We start from the raw sequence: 12,527 nt of genomic DNA on the forward strand, positions 1-12,527 counted from the left end.
AAAAATGCTACAAAATTTACTTTCACAGTATGCCGCTCCTGGCTCTACTGAGTGAATAGACAGCGTGCCCGATGCGCTTAGAGGAAACAAACAGACCCGCTCAGTAGAGCCAGGAGCGGCGTACTGTGAAAGTAAATTTTGTAGCATTTTTTTTCACTGAAATCTTTTAAGGTACAAAGTTTGTGCTAAGCTGATGTTATATAATTCTGCACTATGTGCAGAATTATATAACATTATTTTGTGGGTTTACTGGCCCTTTAAGTATCAGTGAAAATATCACTTAGAATGTTACACATAAATCTCTTATAAAATTGTTTTTGGGATTTACAAAATGTTTAACTGCATGTTGGGTTCACATTTTTAAGTGATAAGAAAGATTGCATTTTGTAATCAAAATCAACTGGTCTTCTCTGTGGTTCTTTGTACTTCCGTGTCATCTTATCACCCAAGTATGTAATAAGCTCACAATGATCGACAAACTGATCCAGCTTTTTCTTGTATTTTTTTCGAACATAATCTGAATTCCGATGATTGTAAGCTGAAAAATATTAAGTACTGTTAATATTTTAAAAAATTGTATAGGGAAAATAACAACATTTATGCTTACCTGATAAATTCCTTTCTTTCCTGGCATTCCTTACTGTTTGGAAATACAACACCTGGCCACCAGGAGGAGGCAAAGACACCCCAGGCTTAAATATCCTTCCCACTTCCCCTATCTCCCCAGTCATTCGGCCGAGGAAAAGTAGGAAAAACATCAGGGATTAAAGGTGCCAGAAGAAAAACAAAAAGGGAGCCACCCAAACAAAGAAAAAACTTTTACGGGGTCGTGGACTCTCCCTGCCAGGAAAGAAAGGAATTTATCTGGTAAGCATAAATTTTGTTTTCTTTCCATAAGGCAGGGAGAGTCCACGACTTTATTCCTTACTGAACCAAAAATGGCCCGGCTACTACGCTTACATTTTTGCTTTTTCAAATATAGCTACCAAGAGAACTAAGAAAATTTGATAAAAGGAGTAAATTAGAAAGTTGCTTAAAATTGCATGCTCTATCTGAATCATGAAAGTTTCATTTTGACTAGACTGTCCCTTTAAATCTAACTGGAAAGGCCCACTGCAGACTTCACAAGCCTAACGCTGCTATAGTCTGCAAAGTCATTATTTGACCAATATAAAAACTTATTTACACCTGTCCCTATAAATGAGGAGATCTAAAAGTATTTTTTTTTTTAAAAAAAAAAATAGGGAAACCTAGGTTATCACATGGTAGTGTTAATTATGTTATGGAATCTAAAGATCTATATTTATTCTTCTATGTTTAAAGAGAAATCTCAACATTTTTCTTCCATGATTCAGATAGAGCATACAATTTAAAACAACTTTCTAATTTACTTCTGTTATCAATTTTTCTTCATTCTCTTAGTATCCTATGTTCAAAGGCTTAGGAGCCGGCCCATTTCTGGAGCACTATATGGCAGCAGAATGTTATCAATTTGCAAGAGCACTATTTCCTGTCATGCAGTGCTCCAGACATCTACCTAGGTATCTCTTCAATAAAGAATATCATGGGAACGAAGCAGATTTGATAATAAGTAAATGGGAGATTTTTTTTAAATACTATGCTCTGTCTGAATCACAAAATAATTTTTTTTTGGGTTTCATATCCCTTTACATTTTAAGTAGAAGCATTTTTGCAATATACTTTCATTAGCAAAAATACTTCTAGTAAAAGTTATTACTATTTTTCAGCGGCATACACACATATACTGTGAGGGCAAATTTGTGCATTGAATACATCATGTGCTTAATGTCAGTTTAATAAAGTTTACTGTATCTAGATTGTAAGTTCCCACGGGAATAGGGCCCTCAATTCCCCCTGTTTTTGTCTGTAAAATTTTGTCTCTTATCGTATTGTTTCTCCACTGTACTGTTATCCTTGTACCCATGGGCAGCGCTGCGGAATCTGTTGGCGCTTTATAAATAATTAATAATAATAATAATACTGTTGATTAGGTTTAAGCTCAGATATGACCTCCATCTTGGCTTTCCATTTACCATCTATTCATTTCTGTACTACTTGTAATTTGAATAATTACTACAGCTTACAAGTGTACAGTAACTGATTCATAAAAATGGTTTAATCTTAAAAGAAGAAACAATGGTAAGGGCCACTGATAAATATATGAGCCCATCTGATTCTATTCAGCAAGGCAGAATAACTATGTATCATTAACATGGCAATGCATACTCCATATTAGATATGTGCATGAATGAAGAAGGCGGCAGCTGCTTGTGCCGTTTGGCTATTTTCAGAATTTAATTTATTCTTGTGAAACTGCAACACTAGGATCTGTGTAAATCCAGATCCTAGTGTGTTGAAGTTTCACAAGAATACATTTTGGCTCCAAAAATAGCCAAATAGCATGAGCAGCCGCTTTCATCCGCATTCTGAGGTATTCAAATCCTCTCAATGCACATATCTGCTCAAATACACAGATACCCATATGATCTTTTTTTTTTTAAATCACCTTTTATTGAGGTTTTGCAAAAACAAATATAATAAAATGTACAATAAATGGTGAATATTGCAAATAATAACAGCCTGTCATAGGACACAATACAATGCAATCTTTAGCTAGAAAACAAATTAACAGACATAAGAAATATCACAGTATTAACTGAAACCTCCATTTTATGTATACAATAGATTCTATGAATGACTAGTTATCTGGCCCCTCATGGGCTCTGTAATATAGGCAAAATAAACTCTGGGGTACAGTAGTCATAGCAAAGACCCTATTGGGCCTAATGACACTTTCAGGGTGTTTTTTCAGCGGGTAAGCACCGCTTGAAATGGAATGGTCACGTATGGACCATAGGTGACCCACATCCAATATAGAACAGTATAAATTGGAATGATACGGTATAACCTGGGATGTGGGGGCGGGGGGAGGTTATCATCTGAAGTGGAACAGTTTACCTGAGATGATAAAAGCAACCTTAGTGGAACTTAATTGAACTAACACTAAGATAAATGGGCTAGTTTTATTCAGACAAATATTGTCATTCATATACGTACATATAATGTATAAATAAACATGAATAACATATGTAAATAGCATCAAGTAGTAGGTACTACTTTAGAGTGTCGTAATTGTATAAATGAAGAAGGCAGAATGTTAATGGCACTAGCAGTAATACTTTATCAGGAATATAGCATGAACCCATATGATCTTTTAACTGGTGACTTAAACAATATGCTTTTTACTTCTGTGATTACCCCGTATCTAAGCCTCTGCAGACTGCCCCCTTATTTCAGTTATTTTGACAGACTTGCATTCAAGCCAATCAGTGCCGACTCATAAAAAACTCCACGGGAGTGAGCATAATGCTATCTATATGGCACACATGAACTAATACTGTCTAACTGTGAAAAACTGTTAAAATGCACTGTGATAAGAGGCGGCCTTCAAGGGCTTAGCAATTAGCATATGAGCCTACCTAGGTTTGTTAAACGAACAAAGCAAATTTGATGAGAAAAGTAAATGGGAAAGATGTTTGAAACTGCATGCCCTATCTGACTCATGAAAGTTTAATTTGGACTAGACTGTCCCTTTAACTGCTCAAATCTGATTGTGTTGCTGCGTATGTTTTGTTCAGGTCTACAACATATTCAAAAGCTAAACATATAAACAATAAAAAAAGAGAATTTTGGGGTGTCAATGGCCTTGTAGTGTGATTTAGTCCATAATTAAAGGGCCATGATACCCACATTTTTTCTTTCATGATTTAGAAAGAGAATGCATTTTTAAACATCTTTCTAATTTACTTCTATTATCTAATTTGTTTTATTCTCTTGATATTCTTTGCTGAAAAGCATATCTAGATATGCTCAGTAGCTGCTGATTGGTTGCTGCACATAGAAGCCTTAAAATGTTAAATGTTCATGGGATAGGATTTTACAACAGTATTAAAGGGACATGAAACACAAATTTTATCTTTCATGATTCAGATAGAGTGTACAATTTTAAACAACTTTCAGGAATACTTCTATTATCAAAATTGCTTCATTCTTTTTTATCCTTTGTTGAAGAATCAGTAATGCACTACTGGGAGCTATCTGAACACATTGGTTAAGCCAATGACAAGAGACATAGCAGCCACCAATCAACAGCTAGCTTCTATTGGTGCATTGCTTCTCATGTGCCTACCTAGGTTAACTCTTACATATATTGTCTAATTTCCTTCATTCTCTTGAAATTGGAAAAAGCTCAGGAAAGTCAATGCACATGCCTTTAACACTCTATGGAAGCAGTGTTTGCAACAATGCTTGTATTAATGTTATACATAGCTGCAAACACTGCTTTAATGATGGACATGACTAAGGGTTCTAGATTCCCGAAACGTTTTCTTTAATAAAAGTTTGTATTCACTTTTATGTGGTGCTGCTATATTTTAAATTCCTTTAAAAAAGTTATTACAAGCAATTTGGAATCTTTTCAACTAATTTAAATTTTGTATGACACCACTCAGGTATAGGCTGTGCTACTTTAGTCCTTGACAATACCCTGGCTGAGGTTTATTGGTATAGATTGCCAAATTTCGGATGCACCTGATTGATGACTAACACATGTTTAAATCTTGCACGTGTTTAACTTACCTTTTAGGTGGTATGCAATGTATAGTAGGGCAGATCTTTTTACACTTAAGAATGGGTACTTAGGCTTAAGAGCGCCAACATCATTAAGTGCTTTTATTAAAGCAGTAGCTGCTCCCTAAAAAATAACAAGACAATAAAAAAATTTACTATAAAGGATAGTAATATCATGAGCTGTCCTAATTTAGCCAGTGCTCCAAATTAAAACACATAGGGTCAGATAACAAGTGGTGCACTACTCAGCGCTTTTGCTCACACGCAAACAACTCTAGAAGTAAAGTTTTAATGCGCACAGCTTTGCACATGCATTACAAGTTAAAGGTAAAAGGTTTGCGCGCAAGCAAAACCCAATACGCATTAAAGGGACAGTATACTGTAAAATAGTTTTTCCCTTAATGTGTTTACAATTGCTTTTTTTACCAACTGTAGAGTAAAAAATGTATGAAAATTAGCTTTTTAAGGTTTATTTCTGTATATTAAAGCTCTGATTTTGTGTTTTGAAGCCACAGCCTAATAAAATAGGTTGAGCTTGTAGGTATAATCAGATCTCATTACTGTATCACATTGTGCACATATACCTGCTTCTTTATCTTATATCTGTCCTTAAAACAATCACCAGTACTTTGAGAGAACAATGGAAAATCAACATTTTATTACCTTATCTCTGCTTTATCACACTGGGAGTGTAATTTCTTCTGCTGGCTGTGTTTACAAAGCTTATCTATAGCTGGGACCTGCGGCCACAAACTTTCAGAATAGGGGATACCACATGCTAAATTAACAATTTCAAATGCCAATATAAGGGTAAAGGAGCTACTTATAAACAATTTAATACACTCCAGCAGGTAAAGTGGATCATTGGGAACAAATTAAAGGGGAGAAAATTTTTGAGTAAACTGTCCCTTTAACTTCAGGACTTTGGATATAGCAACTGCACCAATGCATTCGCCCCATAGACTTCAATGTTATGAAAATAAAACCCTAACACTTATTGCTCGCATGCTAACCCTACACCGCATAAGACCAAGGGCGCTCAACCCGACATGAGTTATTCATATTTCATATTCCAATGTTCTTCACATAGTAGAAAATGTTTGTGTAATTTTTAATATATATATATTTAAAAAAAAATATCTATCTATACCTATATCTGTATGTGTTTATGTATGTGTATATATATATATATATATATATATATATATACACATACACACACATGTATAGACATGTATATAATATAGCCCTTTCAATTCAAATACCTTGTTATATACCACATACCTTTTAACCCTTATAAATAATTTGTATTAATATTTATATGAAAATTTTACATCAGATAGTGTTTAATATGAGTGTAACAGTTTAGTTTAATGTATTATGTATTTATGTTGTGTTTGGTGCGCTTTTTTTTTTTTTTTTAACACTTGGCCTTTGCGCAAGGTCTTTAATTGTGCAAACCTGACACATGCAAATTTAATTTGCACTCAAGTGAACAGGTTTACTTTTAACTTGTAATGTGTGTGCAAGTTAGCGAGGTTGCTTATCGTGACTTGCGCAAATAACAGCGCGCCACTGTAATCTGGCCTATAAATTTCATGTAATTGTTGACACTAATTTCTAACAAAAAGGGCCTTCAGTGTACTGAAAACTTGCAATCTAAACATACTCTATAACCCATTGAAAAGTGTCACCCTCACTGAACCGGTTTCCTGTTCCTACATGGCAGACATGGTAATTTTTTACTTAAATCTAAATTACTGGCTTTTAAATTTGTTGCCCTTCTCTTGAAATTGAATTCTAATAAAGATTCATGTAACTAACTCTTGTTAGCTTCAGGGCTGTTCATTCCTGTGTATTTCTTTATTTGTGTTCCCATATTACTCTTTAGAAGCCATTGTAGCACACAAGAATGTCTCCACAAACTTTAAAGGGATATTAAAGACAAAGGGGCCAATTTATTAACTGTCAGACGGACATGATCCGCTGTAGCAAATCATGTCCGCCTTACATCGCTAAATGCGGACAGCATACGCTTTCGGCATTTAATGGTGCAAAAGCATTTCTAGTGAATTGCTTGTGCAATGCCGCCCCCTGTAGATTCACGGCCAATCGGCCGCTACAGGGGGTGTCAATCATCCCGATCGTATCTGATCGGGATGATTGCTATACACCGCCATTTCCGGTGAGCCTTAAGGCTTGCGCGGAATAAGCAGCATTGACTACTTCTTCAATCGACCCCTAAATATATTTTATGCACCTCAACCTATTTATGGAGGCCGCCATTTTGGAGCCTAGGTTTCATTGCAGTGAAAGCTAGGTATCAACATGAAGGCACCCATGACTAGAGGAAGGCGGAGGATACATTCAATACTAATAAAATATATTTAGTGTTTAATGTTTCTTTAAAGATTGTCAAAACCTTTCCCAGCATCTCATGTAAAACATTGCCTACATAAAAAAAGAACAATCTTCCCTTTGTCTAACACTCCTACAACAATCATAAGTGCATTTTCATTTACAGACACATGGGCTAGGGTGTGGTTAATTTAACCTGATTGTAAATAGATTGTAAACTCTACTGACCAGGGTCTAATTTTAACATAAACAGCACATTTACACTCGTTTTGACTGATGCACATGGATGGTGTTATACAACTGCAAAACATATTATGTTAACATTTAGTCATAAACATTTAGATACAAAATACCTGTTCAAGGTATCCAGTTAAAGGAAGTGAAGTCAGCAAGATTGGCTCCTTCTTTGGTGGCAATTTCCTGGGAAGCTCTTGGTTCCAATATTTTTCAGGAAGTCTAGATTTAGCAACAAACAATTACTCATAATGACCATTTCACTTATTAATTAATTAATAAAAAAAAAAAATTATATATATATATATATATATATATATATATACACATATACATACATAAAGAAAGACATATACACAATCACATAATGCTAAATCTTCTGTTCTGTTCCATACATCCCATAAGAAATACACAGTATATATAAATTAATTAATTGATTGAAGGGCTTTAGTTCTTACTAATTTCTAGGGGCAGAATTGTATAAATATAACACAGCAAAAATAAATACAGTTTCACCTTATTTGCCTAAAAATAAGCATGCTGCGTCAGTAATATTTAAGGTATATACCAAACAAAACACTATCTCAAAAATTTAGATCCTCCTGGCTAATCAATCTTTTGTTTTGGTGGGTATCCATAGTTTCATCTACATTTCTTCACAACTGCAAAATACATAATCAGGTGTTTTAGTCGCTTCAATATATTTTGAATACCAGAGAAAAGACTTGTATTGTATTGTAAGTCTCTGTTTACTGACAACAGAAAAACTACACATCTAAAAACAAAATTACCTCATAAACTTTTGCAGCTTTTCTTCATTTTCAAAAAAATATATTTTTTCTTTATATTCAACAGCATTTTCAATGTGACCAGGGACAAGTGCTTCATATCTATGGAGCAAAATATAAAGGCCAATAATATATACTGCAGTAGCAAAATAATGTATTATAAATTGTAAACATATGAATTTTCCAATGCTTATTGCTAAATATTTAAGAAGCTAATCAATACTGATCAGACTGCAGTATACCTGAAAATATAAAAACATAATACTTCAAGTGGTTAGTAGGTAGTTATGGTATCTTATTAAGAAGAACAGGGGGGCGCCTCATGTGCAGAATCATCAAACACAAATATGAACTCAATATAATATAGGCCAAATCTATGCTTTATATTCATTACACCCGATAATGCTACGGCCTGCACCTACTAGCACATTGGTGTGCTCTATTAATATGTGAGTACCCATTTCACCTATATTATATCAAGTTCATATTTGTGTTTGATGATTCTGCACATGAGGCGCCCCTCTGTTCTTCTTTATATTCTACAGCTTTAACCCGGATCAATCGGTGGGGAGGAGGCAGCCAACATACGAAAATTTATTTTAAGGAGGATTCTCCTATATCCAAGAAGTATATTTTGTTCACTTGGGACATTTCTTAGTAAAATCTGTATGTATACTTAATATGGTTATTTGTATATTATACATTGTATCAGACATACTGTATACTGACAACTATTAAGCAGTTTTACTCTTTTACAAGCGCCCCCTTAGATTGTATTATATTATAGTTATGGTATCTTCTCTTTGATGCTTTACTCCTTCATGACAAACCCATATCAGCGTGTATCTCAGGTGGCTGCTGGATACCTGCATGTGAGGTTATCCAGCAACGGTGCAGTAACAGACAAGTTTGATTGTTACTGTGTAAGCACTGAGACAACTATTCACAGTGTTTGTATGCTTAAAATGGAGCCTAGATACTGGCATGCTGCAATGAATACTAGCATCAGGCTTAGTAGGCTATCATTGGATTCCTCTGGAGTGAGGCAGACCAGTGATGCCCTATAAAGTACAACTATGGTCATGTGATCACTGTGACAGCCAGTCCCAATGACTACATGTCATCCCATTTTTTTTTTACCCCTGTTTTATTTTCTGCCCTTGGTGATGAAAGGGATAAATATAAAAATGTGAAAATGCCTCTAGGTATATATGCTGGTATATATACTTTTGTGTAGTGGTTTTGGATTGGATGACTGCTATTAAAGTGAATGTAAACTTTTGACTATGTAATCGTCACTACCAATTTACAATCAACTTATCATTTAAACCGCTATGTTTAAAAAAATAAATAAAAATGAACTGTTTCATATTAAAACATATATTAAAACTTAGCTCCGTTTTTGCTGGTTAACTCCTCCCATCCTTGACTTCCTGTATTCAGACTGCATTCCGTATAGAGCGGTCCCGGCCGCTCTATTACGTACTTCTGAAGCGCACTCACGACGAGAACTCGATTTGTGCATGCGTTTTTACACGATGGCTAATATGCGCATGCGTTCCGTGATCCGTTGTCAATCATTATCGGCCAACAAATTTTCATTGCACCTGCGCGTTTACGCGGTTTATCCGTGATCGCTAATGCAGATGAGCTGGTAAATGTTTTGCGCATGCGCTAGTCGTGGACGCACATTGCTTGTCAATCCAGATTCTGAAGGGAACGCATGCACAGTGACATTGCGTAGCGTTGAAAAAAAAGGCTCTGAACGCCCCGGGGGGGGGGAATAGATTATTAGTTAAAGGAACTGTCAATCACCTTAGAAATGCGGGACAAGATGGCGGGCGGAGGAATACAGTAATAAAAATATCGGTAAATACCTTTTCTATTCGGTTTTGTGGTGCAATATTAAAAAAATGATGACTTAAACTAGCCTTTATTTTGGGAGTTACACAACATGATGATTAGAGGTAACCGTGAGTTTACATTCCCTTTAAGCTTATAGGCCAAGCATAGTAAATGTTAGCTTTAAACCACTAATTCTATCCTTGTAGCATTTGGCCTATATTTGCTATAAATTACTTGGAAACCTAGACATATTTAGTATTTTTAAACTCAGGACAAGATAATTAATCTATTTGAGGCATTTTTAGCATTAAATTCCTATTTATTGTAATTTTAATTAACCCATATTGGTTCACAAGAAAGCCCTTGTTGTCTGATAAAAAACAGTATATAATAAGTATGGGTGCACTTAGCAAGAGAGCTGATAATTATGGGTAAAATGAATTTTTGAGGGCTTAATAAAGAAAAAATAAATACATTTTTAATGGCTTAATGAAGAAAAAAAAAACGGCCTATAACCACATTAAAGTGAAGGCAAACTTTGGTGAATGAAAGCCCGTTTTTTAAAAATACTATTAAAAACAGGGGCACTTTCATTCATCAAAGTTTACAATGCAGCCTTTTTGGTAAAACAATTACCTTTTTTTTTCCACTGCTACAGCAGCTTCCCTCACCTAGAGATCCTCTATTCACATGTCAGCAATGACTAATCCGGCTTCCTCCAATCACAGCTTTCCCCCCAGGCTAGTCATTGTCTGAGGCCATGCTGTGATTGGAGGAATAGAGGATCTCTAGGTGGGGGAAACTGCTCTAACTGTGAAAAGAAAAAAAGGTAATTTTTTTAACAAAACGGCTGCTTTGTAAACTTAGATGAATGAAAGTGCCCGTTTTTAATAGTATTTTTTAAAAAACGGGCTTTCATTCACCAAAGTTTGCCTTCACTTTAATAAATGTTTCTATGGTAGGTGCCATTTGTGGCCACATTTTTTATTATCTTTTTATTGCAGAGGTACCTTACATAACTAAAAAAAACCAGTAACATCTGTTTCTTAAAAAAGTAACAAAGTATTATGCACTTATATTTAGGGACAACAAACCTTTTCTTTCCATCCAAGTAAGTAACTGAGCAGTATCCCCTCATCTCTGCATTTCTGGGAAATTTAGACTTCACATCACCCACAGTTAATTTCTTTGGGAGCATCTCAGGTGGAGGTAGAGGATGTGGCGCTAGAGGTGGAACATACAGTTCTGCAGCTTCTAAAAAGGCCTAATATAACAAAATAAATAAATAATGGGTGTACAAAATAGTCACTATCAAGAATTTCCAAACTAATCAGTGAAGTATGTGTTAATTATGTAACAACATTTTTTTTCTCTCTCTTCTATATAGCTAATGTTTTTTCTCTGAGACATGCAGAATATAAATACACAAAAGAACAACTCAGATATGATATTTACTATTAAACAGACGTCCACCCTAAGGCCTGGGGCTCACTGGGTCCTTTACAGTGCGCTTTTAACATCTACCACTCCTCCTCCTCCTCACATCTAACCATTTGCAACACACACATTGCCTTCCCTTCTGAGCAAAAAAGCTTATTTCTGTCTATGTTAATATAGCATAGTCTGTGAGCAGTGGTCAAGTCCTACAAAACAAAGTGTGGGAACTCACCAAGACTCCCATCCCTCTCACAATTAATATTGTTTTATACACACACTATATTTATATGCATATAATCTATACACCTTGGTTAATGAAAGCAAATTAAATCCTATGAAGAGTTGAATGGTTGCCTTTGGGCCTGAGACTCCTCCTTTGTAACAGAGTCTCACCCACTTAAGGTGCAATAGTTGCATTTCTGCTGAGGGGAGCTAAATAACCCCAGAGCAAACCACACAGAAATGTAAGCACCATATGTTCCACACAGTGCAGGGTGATCACACAGCAGGTCCGCTGACAAGCTTACATTTTAGTGTATTGTAGTGTTATTGCCCCTTACTAGATGATCTCACTATCCCTCTAACCAGACTGTGCTCCAGCTCCTCCCACTAACAGCAGCAGTGTTTACTGAAGTGTCTCTGTTTTCTGTCCAGGGGGAACTTAGTTCCACCTGCCAAAATTGTGCAGGAACTCCATTCCCATGAGTTTCTGCTGGACTTGACCCCTGTCTGTGTGTATATGCAGCATTGTGACACTTATGTGGCTAAATAATTATTAAATTCAAGATTATAATTAAGTATATATTTTTGTGTAAAATTTCTGAATTTTCTAAAATGCATTCATAGGACGAGCAGCTGCAAAACCTCTAATGTGATCCCTTGTGGGAAAAAGTTGGAAAAACCTACAATAAAAGCGGAAACTTACACATGGATAAAACATCACATGCTTTTTGTTCTAAAGTGAAGAAGCAGATTGATCAGGATGTGAAAATCTCACTCATAACAGGGCACACATGAGAGAAGTATTCAAATCTTACCCCCATGAAGCTGACCAGATGGGGAGAAGAGTATGAAATCAACAAAATTGTAGCTAATAAAACCTTACATCAATATTATGCAAAATAGTAAACTGAAACAACTATGTTTAAAATGTATTTAAAGGGACAAGGGCATTATATTAAAAATGTAATTACTGAGAAAGTGTAGAATTTAAAA

General features: G+C 35.3%; 1 protein-coding gene across 1 annotated transcript in view; it reads right to left on the reverse strand.

Annotated features, from left to right (window-relative positions):
- Nucleotides 1–206: 206 nt before the first annotated feature.
- AK9 (adenylate kinase 9) overlaps nucleotides 207–12,527 on the reverse strand; it is a 205,989-nt gene continuing 193,668 nt past the window's right edge. Inside the window, exons 34-38 of the mRNA XM_053712173.1 lie at nucleotides 10,970–11,139; nucleotides 8,034–8,132; nucleotides 7,362–7,464; nucleotides 4,660–4,774; nucleotides 207–538 (exon numbers count right to left, since the gene is read on the reverse strand). Of these exons, the coding sequence (XP_053568148.1) occupies nucleotides 336–538; nucleotides 4,660–4,774; nucleotides 7,362–7,464; nucleotides 8,034–8,132; nucleotides 10,970–11,139 (690 nt within the window). The 3' untranslated portion in view covers nucleotides 207–335. The remainder of the gene's footprint in view (nucleotides 539–4,659; nucleotides 4,775–7,361; nucleotides 7,465–8,033; nucleotides 8,133–10,969; nucleotides 11,140–12,527) is intronic.

Source organism: Bombina bombina, chromosome 4 (assembly GCF_027579735.1).
Source record: "Bombina bombina isolate aBomBom1 chromosome 4, aBomBom1.pri, whole genome shotgun sequence".
Classification (NCBI taxonomy): domain Eukaryota; kingdom Metazoa; phylum Chordata; class Amphibia; order Anura; family Bombinatoridae; genus Bombina; species Bombina bombina.